Consider the following 23,102-nt stretch of genomic DNA (forward strand, 5'->3'; position numbering starts at 1 on the left):
GTATCTTGTCATTTAAACTCATGATTTCCTGATTCTGGCTAGTTAAAATGCTAGTGATGTTACAGATGACCTCACCTAAGTCAGTTTTTAAATGTATCACTTTTTACGTGTATCTTTAAATTGAAGAAAGTTTTCTTGATTTCATGAGGCTGTTTTCAAAGACTGATTCATTGTGAACAATTCAGAAAGTGTGATTAGAAGGATTTATCAGGAATGAGGAAAGGATTTGTTATTTCCTGAATGAGTTTATTTTTATAGTAACTAACTTTGTAACTTGGCTGTATATTAATTATAGAGTTGGTAATATAAGTTTTCCCATATTTTAGCAAGTGACATTTTTAATTATGATAAGCTATTTGCATTTTCAAATGAGTAGATTTATCTGTTGCATATTTGAGCACCCCAATTGCCATTCTTTTCTCCAGATCTTAGCAAGAAAAGGAACTTGCCATGATGAGTAATTTTCAATTATTTTTTCTTTGTTTTTCCCCATTTTTTGTTTTTTTCCTTCTCTTGGAATTAAGCCAACAGGGTAATTTTATATGTTGTTTTATGGATTGTCCTCTTGAAAATTTCAAGGAAATGTTTTTCTAATCAATCTGGTAATGTTTTATCTGAATGTTAGTACTTTATCTATTCACCATAAGTCATTTAGCACATACACAACGTGAAACTCGTACATTCTGTTGCAGATGGTTTGACATTGGCTGTCTGATAGTTGAAGACCCTGTGCATGGTATTCATCTAGAAGCATTTACACAAGCTACACCAGTACCCTTGGAATTTGTACAACAGGTTAGTTTTATCCTTTTATTTTTCATTATGCTTCAGAGAAACCTGAAATATTGTTTTCAAAATAAGGTTTTTCATTGGAAATACGATATATTCTTGATTTTGCTTCACTCTTTTTCCTTTTAGCCTTTTCTCTTTGCTTTTCAATTTTCTATTCCTTCCATGTTGTTTCACTACCTCCCTACTTTCGTTTTCCAGCGGTCTTTGTCAAGGTAAGCCATTACATGGTTAATGCTCTTTTTCTCATTGTTTTCTCTCTTTTATGATTGTGTTCACTACCTTGTGATCGGAAAAAAATTTACCTATTCTGGTTTTATGTTCACCTTTCATTAACTGTCTCCTTTATCTCACAATTTTATTTTCCCCTGTTACTCTAGTTCCTTTTTCTTTGTCCTCATCTTCCTCTTTAGTTTGTTCATCTTTAAAAACATGTGGAAACACATTTAGAAGTTTACAAACCTTGGATGATAGTCACGTCTTTTCGGTTTGTTGAAAAATGTTTACCTATCCACATAGTTTCCAGAAGAATGTTAGCATTAATATAAAATGGTTTTCATTCCTTCTATATTTTTATGTACTTCTTTTAATCCTTTCTTAAATGAAATAGAATGTAAGAGTTTGTTTACATTGGAATCTTTGTACTCTTAAATGGTATTTTTCCTGTCTTCCATTTAATAGAATTTACATCAATTTTTATGTATGTACCTTGTTAAATGTCATTTCAAAACTCTCTAAAGTTATTTGGCACTTTAGGTATTTGAGAATTTGCTAAAGCTACTGGGTTTTCCCCCAAGAGCATGCATGTATGATGTATGCACTCACATATAAATTTGGCTCACATGTTTACAGAGCCCCTGAAAGCAACCTGTGGCCTTCTTAGGGGTTTACAGGTTAGATGGGGAATAAGAATTTATGCTTGGAATTTTTAAGTTTATTGAACCTTTACTTACTTACTTATACCATAATTTTACCAAAATTTCTCTTCAGAAGTTGAAGAAAACATTTTTATACATGGCAGTATTAAACTCACTCCAATGTGAAGGTGATTAAAAGATTGTAAACAAATACTATGTACACTGTTATACCAATAATTTAGAAAAATTACAGAAAACGGTTGATTTTCTAGAAAAATATTCTTGAATCAACAATGGCAGTTTATAACCATTAGGTTGAACCATACAAAATTGCTCATTGAAGTCAAAACCAGTCAAATTTTGGCAGTTTCATATGATTTAACCTAATTATCTTAGTGAAGCCTTTTGATGCAAGAGTTTCATCTAGCTCCAAAAAAATCACTGAGTTTTAATGGTGTTGTGAGGTCTACAAGGTATTCAAAGGATACATGATTCTCATGCATAGAGGTAGAAAGTTTTCCATTTTATTCCGTGAGACTAGCTTGTAACCTAACCAAAAAATAAATTATAATATAGTATCACTTAAGAAGTAAACGGTAAAACTAATAAAAATTTTGAAATGTATTAGAACATTAGAAAGAGTTCTGAAACGAATTCCAGTGTGTGTGGGGGTAGTTTTCCCCATGCCACCTAGCAGTTCTCCTGTACCAGCTGGATATCCTATAATTCAACTCAATTCTGACACCTTTCTGCCTAGAAATAGTGTCAGATCCCACAGGTTAAGGGCTCAGTCCTACAAGACTGCCTGCGCCCCTCCTTTCCAGACATCTATCAATCACAAGTTCAGGTTGTTACCTGAACTTGTGACTGACTGGCTGTATATCAGAGGAAATCAGAGATTCTCATAACCTGCTCTTTGGGTTTGATCAGTTTGCTAGAGTAGCTCACAGAATGCAGGAAACCCACTTCACCCTAGATCACAGGTTTATTATAAAAGGATATAAGTAAGTCAGCAGCAGCCAGATGGAAGAGATGCATAGGGCAAGCTATGGAGAAAGGAGGTGGAGCTTCCATACCCTCTCCTAGTGCTCCACTCTCTCCAAATCTCCACACCTTCACCAACCAAGAAACTGTCTAAACCCTATCCTTTTTAGGTTTTTATGGAGGCCTCATTAGATGGGCATGATTGGTTAAATCATTGGCTATTGGTGATTGATTCAAACCTCCGGTCCCCTCTTCAGAGGTGCAGGGGGCCTGGTGGGGAAGAATAAATGGGACTGAAAGTTCCAACCCTCTGATCACATAGTTGATTCCCTTGGCAACCAGCCAAGTTCCTAGGAGCTCTGTGCCAGAAACTGATGTTGAAGACCAGATAAATATTTTATAAATCAAAATATCACAATCCACTCCCTGGTCTTCGAACATGGATCCCTTATAGTAAAACAGTCATAAATGTTAAATGATACTGGCACATTACTGGCATCCCAGTTTGTCATTAATAACTATTTAGTACATTGTCATATCATGAGAATGTCTCCCAGCATGAGGGCACACGGGTTTGCAGGTTTCAAAAGCAGGAGTGGAAATTGTTTTCTTAAGTTCTCAGAAAGAGAAATTAAGGAAGAAATTAATGAAACAATCCCATTTACCATTCACATCAAAATGCATAAGATACGTAGGGATCAACCTATGTAAGGAGGCAAAAGACCTGTACTCCAAATAAGACTCTGATGAAAGAAATTGAAGATGACACAAACAAATGGAAAGATACCATGGTTTTGGATAGAAGAATCAATATTGTTAAAATGACCATACTACCTAAGGCAATCTACAGATTCAGTGCAATCCCTGTCAAATTACCAGTGACGTTTTTCACAGAACTAGAACAAATAATTTTAAAATTTGGATGGAAACACAAAAGACCCCTAAATAGCCAAAACAATCTTAAGAAGAATGAAGCTGGAGGAATCACACTCCCTGACTTCAGACTATGCCACAAAGCTACAGTCATCAAAACAGTATGGTACTGGCACAAAATACACACACAGATTTAATGTAACAGGAAAGAAAGTCTGGAAATTAATTGACCACAGGTGTGTCGGTTTATCTACAGCAAAGGAGGTAAGAATATACAATGGAGAAAGTCTCTTCAATAAGTGGTGCTGGAAAAAGTAGACAGCTACATGTAAAAGAATGAAATTAGAACATTCTCTAACAACATGTACAAAAATAAACTCAAAAGTGGATTAAAGACCTAAATGTAACACGGGATACTATAAAACTCTTAGAGGAACACATAGGCAGAAGACTCTTTGACGTAAATCACAGCAATATTTTTTTGGATCCATCTCCCAGAGTAATGGAAATAAAACCAAAAATAAACAAATGGGACCTAATGAAACTTAAAAGCTTTTGCACAGCAAAGGAAACCATGAACAAAACGAAAAGACAACCTGCAGAATGGGAGAAAATATTTGCAAAGGAAGCAACCAACAGGGATTACTCTCCAAAATATACAAACAGCTCATAAAACTCTACCACAAAAAAACAACCCAATCAAAAAATGGGCAGAAGACCCAAAGAGACATTTCTTCAAAGAAGACATACAGATGACCAACAGGCACATGAAAAGATGCTCAACATCAATAATTATTAGAGAAATGCAAATCAAAACCACAATGAGGTTATCACCTCCCACCAGTCAGAATGGCTGTCATCAAGAAGTCTACAAATAATAAATGCTGGAGAGGGTGTGGAGAAAAGGGAACTCTCCTGCATTGTTGGTGGGAATGTAAATTGGTACAGCCATTATGGAGAACAGTATGGAGGGTCCATAAAAAAACTAAAAATAGAGCTACCATATGATCCTGCAATCCAACTCCTGGGCATATACCTGGAAAAGACAAAAACTCTAATTTGAAAAGATACATGCACCCCTGTGTTCACAGCAGCACTATTTACAATTGCCAGGGCATGGAATCAACCTAAATGTTCATCAACAGATGACTGGATAAAGAAGATGTGGTGTACATATATACAATGGAATATTACTCAGCCATTAAGAAGAATGAAATAATGTCATTTTGCAGCAACATGGATGGACCTAGAGATTATCATACTAAGTGAAGTAAGTCAGACAGAGAAAGACAAATACATATCACTTATATGTAAAAAAGTATGGTACAAATGAACTTATTTAGAAAACAGAAATAGAGACATAGAAAACAAACTTTTGGTTACCAAAGGGGATAGTGGGGGGGTGGGGCAAGGAGGTAAATCAGGAGTTTGGGGTTAACAGATACACACTACTATATAAAAAGTAGATAACAAGGACTTACAGTTTCCTGTGCTATACAGTATTCAATATCTTGTAGTAATCTATAATGAAAAAGAATCCAAAAAAGAATAGATCTGTACATACATATGTATAAATGAATCATTTTGCTGTATACCTGAAACTAACCCAACATTGTAAACCAACTATACTTCAATTGAAAAAAACAGCAGGAGTGGTGCCAGAGATACAGTATATGGCTTCACCCTTTCAGGCATGTGGTGTAATAGAGCTAAGAGATGGTATCATCTCTTGCTCTGAGCCTTTTTTTTTTTTTTCCTTTTCTCCATTCATACCCAAACTTTTCCACCTTTGGAAGGGACATTAGGTTCAGCCACTGTGCTGGTCTAGATTACAGACAGCAATACTAGTCTAGCAGGTGCCTCCCCCTCATCCACTTCTATTCAGATAAGTTAAGGTTACATAGGTGCAGAACAGGTGGGCTGTCTTTACCACCAGCCCATATAGCAGCAATCACTGTTAGCCCCATTTTTTCAGATGAAGTGAAGGCACACCTTGCCCTATAGGCCCTTAGGAATTGTAACAAAGATTAAAAACAGTTACAGTAAAGGTGTTAAAAAAACAAAACAAAACATAGAGTACTGAACCAAAAACTGTAACTGAGCATTTGCCTCTACCACTGGGTAAGAAAAGCCCTGCCTAGAGTCACTGTCTCTACCTGTGAAGAACCGTTTGTAGTCCCCCAGGGCTACCAACTAACTTGCTAGCTATGTTCAGGGCCTTCCCAACAGGAAATCTGCCACATAGCCATCTGCAGTCTCTGTCTTTTTTGCTGGTCGACAGAAGTTTTTATTGGCATTTTCTGCCTCAGAGTGTACAAGAAGAATGTGTCTAGATTCAGCCCATCTCTGCATTGCTGCACTAACCCCATATTCACTCACTTCATGGACCCAGGTGGTCGTCTTGAGAGAGAGCAAGGGGATATCTGCTTGTTGATTCCACTCACCTTCCAAGCCTGGAAAGGAGTTCTTCTGATGGGCATCAACATGTTCTACTTTAATGCATCCCTCCAATTCCCACAGTGATTTCCACAGGGTTGTGTGTCCCATATGGGCATCCTTTTAATAGGCCAGGTTTCCACTGCCCTCCTGCCTGACCATATGGCCAGGCCATTGACCACTGCCCATGACTCAGTAAAAAGCAGAAGATAGGAGATTATATCACTGTTCAGTTCTTTCATCACTGCTGGGAAAAGAGCATGCAGTTCAGCCTTGCCCATCTGATTTGTTTTTACCTTCCTCAGTCAGAGCAGTGGACTTCCAAATAGTATGTTATCCATCCACCTTGGAACTGCTACCCATAAACCAAGCAGCTCTTGGTTGTTCAGTTAAGAGCTGTTCATAGGTCACTCTCTACATGGCAGTCGGTTCCGGCAGCTTCTCGGGTGACTCCAAAATCTGTCCTAGAGGAAAAGAGACATCGAGCTTGTTAGTCTCCTTCCTATATTCCCCAGACAGCATGATCCTGTATAAACCGTTTCCATTATGGTGGAACTCTTCCGGGCCCTGCCATCCCTATTAGGGTGTTTCTCCATCATCCCAGACATTTCGGGTATTTCACATTTCAATATCATTTTATGTCCTTTAGTCATATGAGTAGCTTCAATTAATAATGTCCAGTGGCTAGGTAGTAAACACCCCTCAAATGGAAATTCTCTAGTTCGAAGTTCAAGTAGTCATTGCTGGGAGGCACTCACAGATTTTTGCCATAAGCCTCAGTCTACGTTCCACATAGGGCTGTGGCGCAGAGAATTTTGTCCCTACCAGCACTCCAACTTCTATTCCACACTGCAGGCTCAGACAATCTTACTGGTTCCATATAGCATGTCCAGTTAATAATGCTTGAAGGGTGGCTTTCCATCCCTTCTGTTTTACAATACTAGATAAGGGAAACGTTCTCTAGTGAGATACAGTGTCCATCCCCAAAATATAATCAGGTAGAAAAAAACACAGTCACTTCACATAAAACCAGTTCAAAAACACCAAGTCTCCTACAAACTTACACTGTAATTCCATCATCACTTATGTTCCTCACTGTAGCCCCCATTGAGACTTCATCAGTGGGTTTTGGTTTTGTAATACTAGGTAGGGGAAGTGTCCCCCAGCCAAATATCCATCCAGGTAAAGGAGACACACTTCCTTATGTTATACTTGCTTAAACATTCAACTTTCATAATCCTATCAACCATTACATTTTTAACTTTCTTTCAGTCTAATTGTAGCACACATCAGGCCTTCACCAGTGGACTTTGGTAACACAGCTCAAGGGACTCCTGTTTCTAGTCCTGGAAGCTTCTCTTCTCCACTCAACCATTTTACTCACTCTTGTACAAAAGTCTTTGGGTCCCCAGCTAGGGATTGAGCCAAGGGGTTTTGGCCCATTTGTCAGTCTTCATCTTGATTAATCTGCCTAGTCACTGCCCCAATTGATTGCTGCTTAAATATCTCATTGTTATTTTTACTTTCAGACTTTTAAAATTTCTCCTAACTAGGATAAATAGAGCAGACTTATTTGGGGCCCTTCAATGTTGGGGAACCAGCAGGGAGTCCCACTCAACCTTTGGTAGTGCTGTGTTAAAACCTCTGTTTTAATCCCACCTATGTCTGTTTTATTCGTCCTGTTTCTTAATGGCCATCTGAAGATTTCCAACCTGCTGGGATAAGTTCTGTGAATCTCCTCTGTTTCCTCTGTTTCATCCCAATCAAAATTTACTTTATTCACCTATGTCTTCACAACTTTTTAAAATTTCCACCTTGTTGGGCAACTAGAGAAAGAAGAAGAACAACAACAAAAAAACCCCTAAATTAGCAAAAGGAAATAAATCATAAAGATCAGAGCAAAAATAAATATTGGGCTGGCCAAAAAGTTCATTCGGTTAGTAAATACATTGTTCAATAAAATTCTTGGTGAAAATGAAAAAATGTGTCTTTTATTTTTACTTAAAACTGAACGAACTTTTTGACCAACCCAATAAAATAGAGATGAAGAAAAAATAGAAAAGATCAATGAAACTAAAAGCTGGTTCTTTGAAAAGATAAACAAAATTGATAAATCTTTAGCCAGAGTCATCAAGAAAAAACGGAGAGGGTGCAAATCAATAAAATTAGAAATGAAAAAGAAGTTGCAACAGATGCCACAGAAATACAAAGGATCATAAGAGACTACTACAAGCAACTATATGCCAATAAAATGGACAACCTAGAAAAAATGGACAGATAAGAAAGGTATAACCTTCCAAGACTGAACCATGAAGAAATAGAAGATATGACTCACAAGTACTGAAATTGAAACTGTGATTAAAAATCTAACAGCAAACAAAAGGCCAGGACCGGATGGCTTCACAGGCGAATTCTATGAAACATTCAGAGAAGAGTTGACACCTACCCTTCTGAAACTCTTCCAAAAAATTGCAGAGGAAAGAACACTCCTAAGCTCATTCTACAGGGCCACCATCACCCTGCTACCAAAACCAGACAAAGTTATCCCAAAAAAAGAAAATTACAGGCCGATATCAGTGATGAACATAGATGCAAATATCCTAAACAAAATACTAGCAAACAGAATCCAACAACACATTAAAAGGATCATACACCATGATCTAGTGGGATTTATCCAGGGATGCAAGGTGTTTTCAATTTCCACAAATCAGTGTGATACACCACATTAACAAGCTGAAGAATAAAAACCATATGATCATCTCAATAGATACAGAAAAAGCTTTTGACAAAATTCAACACCTGCTTATGATAAAAACTCCAGAAAGTGGGCATTGAGGGAACCTACCTCAACATAATAAAGGCCATATACAACAAACCCACAGCAAACATCGTTCTCAACAGTGAAAAACTGAAAGCATTTCCTCTAAGATCAGGAACAAGACGAGGATGTCCATTCTCACGACTGTTATTCAACATAGTTTTGGAAGTCCTAGCCACGGCAATCAGAGAAGAAAAAGAAATAAAAGGAATCCAAATTGGAAAAGAAGTAAAACTGTCACTGTTTGCAGATGACATGATACTATACATACAAAATCCTAAAGATGCTACCAGAAAACTACTAGAGCTAATCAATGAATTTGGTAAAGATGCAGGATACAAAATTAATACACAGAAATCTCTTGTATTCCTATACACTAACAATGAAAGGTCAGAAAGAGAAATTAAGGAAACAACCCCATTTACCATCACATCAAAAATAATAAAATACCTAGGAATAAACCTACCTAATGAGGTAAAAGACCTGTACTCAGAAAACTATAAGATACTGATGAAAGAAATCAAAGATTACACGAACAGGTGGGGATATACCATGTTCTTGGATTGGAAGAATCAATATTGTGAAAATGACTATACTATACAAAACAATCTACAGATTTAATGCAATCCCTATCAAATTACCAATGGCATTTTTCACAGAATTAGAAGAAAAAATTTTACAATTTGTGTGGAAACACAAAAGACCTCAAACAGCCAAAGCAATCTCGAGAAAGAAAAACGGAGCTGGAGGAATCAGGCTCTCTGACTTCAGACTATACTACAAAGCTACAGTAATCAAGACAGTATGGTACTGGCACAAAAACAGAAATATAGATCAATGGAACAGGATAGAAAGCCCAGAGATAAACCCATGCACCTATGGTCAACTAATCTATGACAAAGGAGGCAAGGATATACAATGGAGAAAAGACAGTCTCTTCAGTAAGTGGTGCTGGGAAAACTGGACAGCTACATGTAAAAGAATGAAATTAGAACATTCTCTAACACCATAACAAAAATAAACTCAAAATGGATTAAAGACCTAAATGTAAGACCATATACTATAAAACTCTTAGAGGAAAACAGGCAGAACACTCTTTGACATAAATCACAGCAAGATCTTTTTCAATCCACCTCCTAGAGTAATGGAAATAAAACCAAAAATAAACAAATGGGACCTAATTAAACTTAAAAGCTTTTGCACAGCAAAGGAAGCCATAAACAAAATGAAAAGACAGCCCTCAGAATGGGAGAAGGTATTTGCAAATGAAGCAACTGACAAGGGATTAATCTCCAAAATATACAGACAGCTCACGCAGCTCAATATAAAAAAAACACATAACCCAATCAAAAAAATGGGCAGAAGACCCAAATAGACATTTCTACAAAGAAGACATACAGATGGGTAAAAAGCACATGAAAAGATGCTCAACATCATTAATTATTAGAGAAATGCAAATCAAAACTACAGTGAGGTACCACCTCACCCTGGTCAGAATGGCCATCATCAAAAAGTCTACAAATAATAAATGCTGGAGAGGGTGTGGAGAAAAGGGAACCCTCCTACACTGTTGGTGGGAATGTAAATTGGTACAGCCACATGGAGAATAGTGTGGAGGTTCCTTAAAACACTAAAAATAGAGCTACTATATGATCCGGCAATCCACTCTTGAGCATATATCCGGAAGCAAACCATAATTCGAAAAGATACATGCACCTCAATGTTCATTGCAGCACTATTTACAATAGCCAGGACATGGAAGCAACCTAAATGTCCATGGATAAAGAAGATGTGGTACATGTATGCAATGGAATATTATGCAGCCATAAAAAAGAACAAAATAATGCCATTTGCAGCAACATGGATGGACCTAGAGATTGTCATACTAAGTGAAGTAAGACAGAGAAAGAAAAATATCATATGATATAGCTTATATGTGGAATATACAAAAAGGGTACAAATGAACTTATTTACAACAGAAACAGAGTCACAGATGTAGAAAACAAACTTATGGTTACCAAGGGGGTAGGGGGGAAGGGATAAATTGGGAGATTGGGATTGACATATAAACACTACTATATATTGAAATAGATAACTAATAAGAACCTACTGTATACCACAGGGAACTCTATTCAGTACTCTCTGATGGCCTATAATGGAAAGGAATCTAAAAAAGAGTGGATATATGTATAACTGATTCACTTCGCTGTACACCTGAAACTAACACAACATTGTAAATCAATTACACTCCAATAAAAATTAAAAAGAAAAAAAAAGAAATTACAACCATGCTAATAACTCTTAGCTAATTAGGATTAGAAGGGTATGTGTATACTGGAAAGTCAAAGCAAAAATCAGATCTAATGGTAAAACATTAGGAACCCTGTAATTGGAAGGCTGCTTCTATCACTGTCATTCTTACATTGCTTGAAATCAGGGACTAGCACAAAAAAAAAAAAAGAAAAAGGTCTTACAGCCAAATCTGGCCTGACCCCTGTTTTTGTAAAGAAGTTTTTTTTTGTAAAGAACATACCTGGGCCCGTTTGTTTACATACTGTTGACGGCTGCTTTTTTGCTACAGCAGGAGAATTGAGTAGTTGCTATAGAGACTGGCCCACAAAGCCTAAGATATTTACTATGTGGCCCTTTTCAGAAAATGTTGGTGACTCTTTTGTTAGATGTCTGATCACTGCAAGGACAATTTTTATTCTGTTTTTAAAAATATATATTGGAAAGAAACAGACATTACGCTCAAGGAACAAAGCATCAAAAGTATATATACTAATAAAACAAAACTATATATACTAATATTCAAATTTGTCTATGACATTGCTAAGTGAAAATAAACTGCATGTAGTATCCATATATATACACACACATATACCCATATATACTTTAAAATGTATATAAATGAATAGGAAAAAAAGACCTGGAAAAGTACACACAAGCTCTTAATGTGGTTAACTGTGAACAGTGGTATTCAAAGAGTGTCGTTTGCTTTTTGTTTTGCCATTTCTGCTGTCATTTCATTTCTTTTACAAGGTACAAAGTTGAGATACAAAAGTACAGGTATTGAGATTCCTTCCTCTTATCCTTGCTCTTCAGTTCTACTCTGTTTCTTGTTTTATCCACTGCGAGATGTTCAATTCCGTGTTCCCTTGTAGTTGAAATTTTTTAAGAGAATTTAAGAGACTAGAAATCAGCCCTTAAGGGGATTATAATCAGCATGTATCAATATATTAGTGAAAATCAGGAAAAATTTTTATACAGTTTATGCTGGTTAAACAAATATAAATGATCCCTCCTCCCCCAATTAAAAACCCAGTTTCTGGATGTTTGCTGTTAATGTCAAGTATTTTGATCCTTAAAAGTATGATCCTAGGCCTAGCATCATAATCATCACCTGGGAACTTGCTAAAAATGCACACTTGAGGAAGGGTGGTAGGAGAAAGGTGGTCATAAGGTACAAACTTCCAGTTACGGGAGAAATAAGTACTGAGGATATAATGTATAGGATGGTGACTGTAGTTAACACTATTGTATGATACATATGAAAGTTGTTAAGAGAGTAGATCCTAAGAGGTCTTGTCATAAAGAAAAAAGGTTTTTTTCTTTTTTTGCTTCTTTTTATTGTATCTAAATATGGGGAGATTATCATGGTAATCATTTCACAATAAATGTAAGTGAAACCATTGTGGTGTACATCTTAAACTTAAATAGTGATATATGTCAATTTTATGTCAAAACTGGAAAAAAAGGATTTGTGCATTGCCCATTTAGTCTTAAAAAAAAAAAGTAGACTCTTAGGCCCTAACCTAAGGCTATGGAATTAGGATCTGCAACTTTAGAAGCTCCCCAGATGCTTCATGTGCACATCGCATTTGAGAAACACAGTTCTGAGGACCATAGTGGTTTATCTACTGTCTCTCTTTGAAACATAGTAGAATACTGATAGTGCATGTACCCTGTGGAAGGGAAGACAGAGCAGGCTCCCCAGCTGCTGGGCTGTCCACAGCAAATTTTCTCGGAAACTGTTTTATAAGTATTGTGCTCTTTCTCTTGGAACCATCTGTGAGTTTCCAATTCATTGGTCTTAGGTGGAGCATGAAAACTGGTTTTGTTAAAAAAAAAAAAAAAAAAAATGCATCCCAGGTGACTGCAGTATATAGCACATTTGGGAATCACTGCATGGGTCCTTTCTACATATGGATATACTCCTCTGGACTATACTTACCACCCTAAAGCCAGAAAACTCTATCATTCTTGGATGTCAGGCAATGAGTTTGTTTTTTCATTCCTGTGTAGGTGAATAAATGATTTCCATGGAGCAGATATAGGCTGGGTCAAGTACAAGTGATGTAACAGTGGTGGATGCTCTCTCCTGGACTGGATGTTATTTGATATATATTGGTACTAACTTATTCACACATAAATGAAGTTTCCAGGAATACTTTTCTGCAAATTAATTTAACAATTCTTTTCTGATAGGGTTGAAGCCTTAATATGCAGTATTATCTCTCTTTCTGGTAGGAATTTTATTACTGTAAAAAGATAAAAGTAACATTTCTATTTTAGCACTAATTTTATTATTAACCTAAAGTGACACTGAATATAGAACTGACACTTAGGCCCTCTGACACTGAGCTCCGTTAGATAGAGTCATTAGCTTTAAGACTTAGATTGTATTTTTTTTTTAAATGGTTTTTTTAATTTATATTTTTTTTAGAAATTCACGTTCTTATTTATTGATTGATTTATTGATTGCTGTGTTGGGTCTTCGTTTCTGTGCGAGGGCTTTCTCTAATTGCGGCGAGTGGGGACCACTCTTCATCGCGTTGCGCGGGCCTCTCACTATCGCGGCCTCTCTTGTTGCGGAGCACAGGCTCCAGACGCGCAGGCTCAGTAATTTGTGGCTCACGGGCCCAGTTGCTCCGCGGCATGCGGGATCTTCCCAGACCAGGGCTCGAACCCATGTCCCCTGCATTGGCAGGCAGATTCTCAACCACTGCGCCACCAGGGAAGCCCCTAAGACTTAGATTGTATTTAAACAACAAAATGAGCGTAGTGTGGACACTGTAATCAAGTCCATGTGTGCGATATTGTTTTGATTTTTTTTTTTGTAGCCTTGTAACTTCATACATTTGGCAGCGTAGCTGTGTTTCTCAGGGTCTGTCATAATCTCTATGAAAAGTAACCTGAGAGACTTTGAAATGTCACTTATGACATAACTACTTCCAGTGATGTTTTTTAATGTATTAAAATATCAGTTTCTTTTTTCCTTAGGCTCAAAGTCTGACTCCCCAGGACTACAGTCTGAGGTGGTCGGGCCTTTTGGTGACAGTGGGAGAAGTCCTGGAGAAGAACTTACTCAATGTCAGCCGGACTGATTGGCATGTGACTTTCACTGGCATGTCTCGTCGGCAGATGATCTACAGTGCAGCCAAAGCGGTAGCAGGCATGTATAAACAGCGCCTGTCCCCCAGGACCATGTGAGAAGACTGGCCTGGGATACTGACACTTCCTAACTTTGAGCTGCTGGTGGAGAAGAGCCAGTCCCTTCCTAAACTGGACAACTTCAGTCAGTCCAGCTGTTTTGGTCATTTTCCTGTAGGCTGCAGTTTTTCTTTCTTAGAAAGGCATGGTGTCATTCCAGTAGATGAAAAGAAACAGATCCTTTTTCTGATTATATAATTGCACGTACCATAGTTCTCAAAAAATATATAAATATTTTTATAGGACAGTTTGATACACCAAATTTATAAGGTGCAAATTCATGTGCTAAGATATTTAACTTAATGATATGTACTTGATTATTTTGTTTTTTAAGAAATAGTTGACTAAAGAACATGTTTACCGAACACTGTTTAAAAGCATTGTTTCTTTTAATTCACGATTAACCTCTTCCCTGTCCGTCTTGGAAGCTTTTCGTGTGTCCATGTGATCGCAGGTCTGATGCTAAGCCATGTGCTCAACAGGAGAATCTAAGACACCTACTTGTAGGGAGATGGTGCACTTGTCTGTGCATATTTTTAACATAGGCCAGAATAACAGAATCGATCATTTTCTTTTTGGTTATCATGTTATAACACTTATAGCCTGAAAAAAAATTTTTTTTTTTAATGTTTCAGCATTTCACATTCATACTGTATGATGAACACTGGGCTAATGCATTTTATTTTTTTCATTGCTCTATGACAACTAAGTGGCAAATGAGTCAAGCATATTTAAATTAGAAGCATTTGGGTTTTTTGCATAATGGTATTCAGTGCTTCCAAGTAAACTCTGACAACAGCCATTATTTCTGCTTTAATTCATTTCTCCAACTTTAATAGAGAAATTTTTGAGAGGAAATTACTTTGTTTATGGGATCATATGACTTACCTTAAGGTTACTTATTTAGTTTGCCTTAAACACTGCTTTTCTAACTTTGTGCCATTCTGCCTTTACTTTTTATGGAAGTTTTCCAAGAAACTATTTTATAGTGAATCTGGTTTATTTAGTCCATTATGTTTGTATTTAATGAAAGCTTCTTTTTCCCCCAGATAATATATTTTACCATTTTTGGATTTATACAAATCAAAAATAAATAGTTCGTCATATACTTTTGAACTCTATGTATGAAAGTTCAAATAACTTTTTGAAGATAGTTTCTTATATAAACGTAATTTAATTTTTATTTACTCTTCTATATAATTCTTTAGATGTAAAAGAATCAGCACAATCTTATAAAATCTTTTAAGGTATTGAAGCTGTTATCCTGTGCTATCATTACATGTAATGTTTGCTTTGTATTAATGTCATTTCAAGTACTTGTTTGATTTCTGCTTTTTTTTTTACCTGAGGATGAGAAGATTAAGTACTAATTTTCCATCTGTGTTATGTGTTAATTTCTATGCACTGTATAGTTGTCATTCAGTGCAATTCAGACTTCTGTGTCATTAAAAGTAATGAGAGAAAGAAGAGAGATGTAGCCGGTTGCTATAGCATAATAGGGACAGAGGAATACTTATTTTCCCTTTTTATTGGTATTTATGGAGCACTTCGTCTATGTTTTCTCCGTCTTTCATGAATAAGAGAAGCCTTTCTCTACCATTTGTTTTTATCCTTTATTTTAAAAAGCTACCCTTTATCATGGCATTGGCCTGATGACACATCCCTGTTAGGTATGAAGGAACATATGTCCGTAGTTCGTATTTCTGCTTTTTTTCCCTCCTATTATAGGGAAATTTTACAGATCCTAAAGATAAAATTTTCTTTTTATTTTACCAAGTCTCAAATATCTTAGTTGATGTTTTTGAGGGTGGTTTTCATAGAATCATTAACATTGACATCCCATTAGAGGACAATTTTCTTCGAATCCCCAAACAGCAATGGCAGAGTTATTCTGTGGTTTGGGTACAGATGGTTTTCCTGCACCTGGTAATTTGCACCCTCTGCTCTTGTGAGTGGGTGAGGACTAGGGAAGGGCAGACGGAAAAGATAAATACATGATCTCGTTCTGGCCCCTTATTCCTTTTTTGGCCCAGAGTTATCTTTGAAAGGCATCAGTACATGACTGACTCCACAGTCAACTTTCCCAGCCTCTTGTTTACTTTTTCATTCTTAGATTTCCCTCTTGTACAAGGAGCAAGAAAGGTAACTCATTACCTCTCACACACCAGGGCAGCGTGAGCCAGGAGGTCTTTTACTGTTGGTATTTTGGCATGAGATATGCTGGTCATCAACCTAAGGCCACAGCTCCCTTCACCAATCATCCAGCTGCCCTGTTCTTTTCTTGCTTGTTTCCTTATAATTCTTGACTAGCATTTTTTAGGGAGAGTTGAGCTGGGGACTTTGCTTTTTTTACCCTCGAGCATCTTGGGACAACCTATCTTTAACACAGTACTTTGCCACTACTATTTTGGTCATGTTTGTGTTATTTTTTTTTCTTTTGAAGTGCTCCCAGAACTACTTACTGAATTTGATAAGTTTGTATACTTTTAAATTAAGTGCTGTGAAAGAGAACAGGAAGAAATGCAGGAAGAGTAATTTTACATCAGCCTCAATTGACAGAAGGTACTCAGATTATTCAGATCAATATCATCTTGTTATTAAGTTTATCAGGTAACCCTGGACTTAGAGCTGGGCCCCAGACTTCTGGGTGGAAAAGTTTGAGCCAATACCTTTAGTTTTCTCCTCTGAGTCTCTTATTATTACTTCCCCATTCTTTGTTCTTTCTCTCAAGGATTAATGAGGTAGAAAATTGAGATGAATGGATATAGACAAAATGGTAGTATGATAGTAAATATAAGTAGATAACAGTACAGATGAAAGTGTATTATATACATTAATTCAAAATTATGCAAATTAGTAATATACTCAGGGTCATCTAAATTAGTTTAAGATGTTGTTGAATTTACTTTGTTCCTTGGCTAGAAAAGATTCTAAACAGGAATTTGTGCTCTGTGAAGCCAAATTGGTAATATTCTGTGTTCTAAAAGATGTTAGGTTATACATAAATTAAGAAACTTGGATTTTTACTCCCAGAATATGGTATTGTTTTTTAAGATACTATGCAGGATGATATATTGGATAAAGCCAATTTTGTACGTATGTAAATATGTCATAAATAAAAAATACCTCGACTTATATCCCAAGTGATTTTTTTTTTAATGCTAATCATATTTATATTAGAAGGACCCATATTCCTTTTTGTCTCAACTGACTACTGGCTGCCAAGAATTATGTAATAGCAGCTTAAAACACCATCTTTCAAGTGGAACCTGTGACATTCAAATACAGTTGACCCTTGAACAATGAGGGTTTTAGGGGAGCTGACCCTCTGTGCAGTCTCAAGTCCACGTACAACTTTACAGTTAGCCCTCCATATCCATAATTCCACATCAGAGATCAACCAACCACTGATTATGTAATACTGTTCTGCTTATTTATTGAAAAAAAAATCTGTGTATAAGTGGACCTGCACAGTGCAAACCCATGTTGTTCAAGGGTCGACTGTGTACCAGAGTTTAACTTCAAGGTTAAAGAACACAGAATGTTTGGGGGAGAAGATACATTGGTAGTAATAGGCAGGAAGTTAAGGCCTGTGTTCATAAGGAAACCTCTCTAGTGCTGAGTTTATTTACCCTTGACCTGCAGGAGTATCTTCTTGTAAAAAAAAAAAAAAAATTTACTCATTACTCTTTGCTATTCTGAGCCTATGATCCCCGGACAAGGAATTTTTCTTTTGTTTTGGTGGGGGAAGGGATACATGCCAAAAGACAGTAGGATATTGATTTGGGGATTTATTTGCCAAAAGACAAAGTATTGTTTTCAATAGACAAAAAAAACGCCATTTAGGGCCCAGGAAAAGCCCTGTTAAATTTATACTTTGTTTCAGAAGTAACTGGAAGAGGGAAAAAAATGGCAACAGAAACAAAATTGGCAAAGGTCATTATCAAGGAAATTAAGAAATTTAAGGATGAAGGAAATCTTTGGAACTATCCATAAAGTGAACTCATTTTAAGGATTTAAAGCAGTAAGAAAGGAAAGAGAAGCTAACATTTATGTGATAAGTACCTATTATTAGTTAGGCAATGGAGTAGGCACTTATTTTTATAGATGACATAACCAAATCAGATTAAGCTGCTTATCCAGGATCATCCTGGCAAACAAGTTACAGAGACAGAAGTCAAATGGAATGTGTAACTTGGTAAACCATTCTCTTCCAAAACGTCCTGAATATTGCTTCAGGAAGTTATGGGTAAATCACTTATAATTATTTTTTGAATTTAACTGAATTCAAATAGTGGCATGAGGACTTTGCCCTAGTATACTTTTAATTTTACAATATTATGTCTAAGGAAAACTATTTTATGCCTTATTTTTCATTTTAGTTTGAGAGGGCTGCTTTGGCTTTGCTGCTGGTATGAAAATATGTTTGTGAAAACTGATTATTCTAACTCCCCAAATTGAGAAGCCATAAACTAGGTTTACCTTCTAGTATCATTTTTAGGATAAAAGCCAGAGATGTCATTATTGTTAAGCTAGTCTTCAAGCAAGGTACTGACCACATACATTTTTAAATATTATAATAATACTTATGGCTGCTTCAGGGACCACACTTTGAAAGCCACTGCTGTAATACAAATCCTGACTCATTCTGCATATACTAAGGTATTTTAGAGAGAGTGATGTCACCAAGATGGCAACATAGGTTGTTCCTGACTTTGCTCCCTCACACAAGAAGGCCAGCTAACAACTATTCATGGACAAGCCACCACTGAGGGAATCCCAGGCCATGGGGATGAGGCTTAAGCATCTTCCAGTGCCACAGAGACCAAGACAGACCACATTAGATGGTTAAGAGGAGTGGATACACACTGACTGCACTGCCCCTCCCCGAGGCTGGAGCAGCACCTTGCTGTGAGCCTATTGTGGAAAAAAAGAGGCCGGGTGTCACCCAGCATTGTGGGAGCTGCTATTCTGGTCTCCAGTGGAGGGTGCAGGAGAATCCTCAGGGCTTGACCACTGGGAATCTGACTGTGATGGAGAAGGGGGAGAGGCTTGCAATCACCAGCATTCAGATCTTGAGAGATTGAGTTCATACCTGCAGTGCCCAAGTGCCAAGAGCAGCTTTGCTTATCTGCAGAACCAAGTCAGTGGAGCAATCTGACCAGGAACTTGGCAGGTACATGTCTATCTGATTCAGACCCTCAAATGAAGAGCCTCAATAGTTGTGGAACCTGTTCTGCCCCAATCCAGGCAGGGGGGCTTAGCCACAGGCCAGCTGGCAGGTTGGGTGTAGCTCTTGGCCCTGCCTAACCAGAAAGGCTGGCATGAATGCCTGGAAGCTGCACAGCCCAGCAACACAAGTAGAGGATCAGTAGGCAGAGTTGATAGTCTGTAGAACAATCCAGTGGCCTTGTTCAGCCAGAGAACTTGGGGCACAGGATGACTTGAGTCAAGACCACAAAGAGCCTTACTGGCCTTGAGGTTGGGTCTCCCACTGTGCCCCAACAGGGAAACATTTGCAGCCCCACCAATTCCTGAATCCAACCTTCAGCCTACCCAAAGGGAACCTAACTAGAGCACACGGAAGCTGTAGAGCCCATCCAACAGCCATGCTTGCCGTGGAGCTTGACACAGAGAGCACATCCCATGGTTTTTCCCATCTGCAGAATAAAACCATTGGCCCCACCTGACCAGGGAATTCAGTACATAGTCACCTGATTCGGGTCTCCAGAAAACAAGCTGTGCAGGCCCTGGGATCAGTCCTGCTATTCTGCCAAAGCAGGGAAGCTAATTCATAGCTCCACCTTTGCTGCGTATATAGTACCCAATCCTGACTGCCTAGTAAGCCTGACCAGAGAACCCAGGTAACTGCAGAGCCCATCCTCTAGCCTCACTTGAGCAGAGAATCAAGCCAGCAGTTTTATCCAACTGTTCAGCCAGTGGCACCCGCCCCCCGAACCTCAGAGCTTGGCAGTGGCCACACCCAAATATATACCCAGATAGCAAGCACCACCTGCCCAAGAATATCACCAGCAGACATGTCCAGCAGCCCAGACTGAGTTGAGTGGTGATTAACTTTTCTCTGACAATGGGAACCTGTAAAGTCTGGAAGAGAGGATCACTTACTCAAATGCACAGATTCCAATGTAAGGAATCAAGGATCACGTAAAAGGAGGTAAACATGACACCACCAAAGGAAACTAATACAGATCCAAAAGTTAACCCTAAAGAAATGAAGATCTAGGAACAATCAGACAAATAATTCAAATTAACCCTCAAAGAAGCTCAGTGAACTACAAAAACACACAGCTAAACCAAGTTAGGAAAACAATGCATGAACAAATGAGAAGTTCAACAAAGACATGTAAACCATTAAAAACAATCCAGGGCTTCCCTGGTGGCGCAGTGGTTAAGAATCTGCCTGCCATTGCAGGGGACATGGGTTTGAGCGAGCCCTGGTCTGGGAAGATCCCACATGCCGCGGAGCAACTAAGCCCACACGCCACAACTACTGAGCCTGCGCTCTAGAGCCCGCAAGCCACAATTACTGAAGCCTGTGCACCTAGAGGCCGTGCTCCACAACAAGAGAAGCCACCACAATGAGAAGCCCATGCACCACAACAACGAGTAGCCCCCACTCAATGCAACTAAAGAAAGCCCGTGTGCAGCAACGAAGACCCAAGGCAGCCAAACATAAATAAATAAATAAATAAAAATCCAGAAATATTAGAGCAGGAAAATACAATAACTGAACTGAACAATTAAATTGAGAGGTTCATAAGCAGACTTGACTATGCAGAATAATCAGTGATCTAGAAGACATTGAAATTACTGAGTCAGGAGGGAGGGAGGAATGAAAAAAACCTTCAGGAATTATGGGACGCCATCAAAAGAAACAATATCTGCATGATGGCAATTTCAGAAGGAAAAGAGAAAGGGACAGGAATTATATTTAAAGCAGTAATGGTCAAAAACTTCCCACACCTGGGGAGAGAAATGGACATCTAGATCTGTGAGTCACAAAGGGCCCCAAAGAGGTTGAGCCTGTAGGCTACGCTACAACACATTATCATTAAATTGGCAGAAGTTAAAGAAAATTTTGAGAATGGCAAGAGAAAGAGAGAAGTTACATACAAGGGAATCCCCATAAGGTAACAGGCAGATATCTCAACAGAAAAATTTCAGGCCTAGAGAGAATGGGATGGTATCTTCAAAATACTGAAATCAAAAACCTGATCAACGTAGAATTCTACACCTGATAAAACTGTCCTTCAGAAATGAAGAAGATAAAGACTTTCCCAGACAAACATAAGTGGAGGGAGTTTGTCACCACGAGACCTGCTTACAAGAAATGCTAAAGGGAGTTCCCTGAACGGAAGTAAAAGGCAGCCAATTAACATCATAAAAAAATAAGAAGGTAGTGTAAAACTAACTGAAATGGTAAGTATATAGTCAAAGTTAGATTCTGTAACAATGAAAAGGAGGTGCTTAATGCACTTAAACTCTAGTTTAAAAGTTAAAATAGTGAAAATAACCATAACTCAATAATCATAACTCAAATAACAATTACTACAATAATTTGTTATTATTAACAGAAAATTAAAAATATATAAACTGTAACATCAATAACCTAAAGTGTGGAGGGGAGGAGGAAGTGTAAAGTTTAGGAATGCTATTAAAGTTAAGTTGTTACCAGTTTAAAATAAGCTGTTATAATTTTAAGATATTTTATGTAAGACTCATTGTAACCAAAAGGGAGAAACCTATAGTAACTACACAAAAGATCATGATAAAGAGGTCAAGCATATGGATACCAAAAGACATCAGAAAAAAACAGTCAACAGGATAAGAAACCAGGAACAACGAGTCTGCACAACAGCAATAAAAAATTAAGGAAATGGCAATAGTAAGTCCTTTCCAATCAATAATGACTTTAAATGTACATGGATTAAATTCTCCAATCAAAAGACATTAAATGGCTGAATGGATAAAAAACTAGGTAAAATATATGCTGCCAATAAGAGATTTATATTTGCTTTAAAGACACACGGAGACTGTGAGGGAAGAGATGGAAAAAGATATTTCAAGCAAATGGTAACCAAAAAACAAAAAACAAAAAGAATACAACAGCAGGAATAGCTATACATCAGCAGCTATACTGGTGAATGTCACCTAACATTTAAAGAAGACTCAATGCCAATTCTAACTGAACTCTTCCAAAAAATCTTAGAACGAACACTACCAAACTCATATTGTGAGACCAGCATTACACTGATACCAAAGCCAGACAGGGATGCTACCGGAAATGTACAGGCCAACATTCCCGATGAATATAGCTGAAAATTGCTTACTTAAATATGAGCAAACTGAATTCAGCAGCACGTTAAAAGGATCGTTCACCATGATCCATTGGGATTTATCCCTGGGATGCAAAGACGGTTCAGCTTACACAAAAATAAGTCAATATGCTATATTACATTAATAGAATGGAAGGGGAAAAAAAGCACATGATCTAAAAAAACTGACAGAATCCAACAACTGTTCATGATTAAAAAAAAAAAACTCTGGAAAATTCAGTATAGAAGGAACACACCTCAACATAAAGGCCATATATGACAAGTCCATATGTAATATCATACTCAGTGGTGAAAGGATGAAAGCTTTTCTTCTAAAATCAGGCACAAGAAAAGGATGTTCCCTCACCACTTGTATTTAACACAGTATTGGAAGTTCTAGCCAGAGAAATAAGGCTATAGACAGAAATAAAAGGCCTTGGAATTGGAAAGAAGGACAACTGTCTCTATTTGTAGATGACAGTATTTTATATACAGAAAATCTGAAAAATTCTTAGA

At 37.5% G+C, this 23,102-nt stretch overlaps 1 protein-coding gene across 1 annotated transcript in view; it reads left to right on the forward strand.

Annotated features, from left to right (window-relative positions):
* The window catches only part of PRRC1 (proline rich coiled-coil 1), a 44,809-nt gene extending 27,422 nt beyond the window's left edge, over positions 1–17,387 (forward strand). The window contains exons 8-9 of the mRNA XM_036848008.1: positions 693–795; positions 14,041–17,387. Of these exons, the coding sequence (XP_036703903.1) occupies positions 693–795; positions 14,041–14,250 (313 nt within the window). The 3' untranslated portion in view covers positions 14,251–17,387. The remainder of the gene's footprint in view (positions 1–692; positions 796–14,040) is intronic.
* Positions 17,388–23,102: the final 5,715 nt, after the last annotated feature.

Source organism: Balaenoptera musculus, chromosome 3 (assembly GCF_009873245.2).
Source record: "Balaenoptera musculus isolate JJ_BM4_2016_0621 chromosome 3, mBalMus1.pri.v3, whole genome shotgun sequence".
NCBI lineage: Eukaryota > Metazoa > Chordata > Mammalia > Artiodactyla > Balaenopteridae > Balaenoptera > Balaenoptera musculus.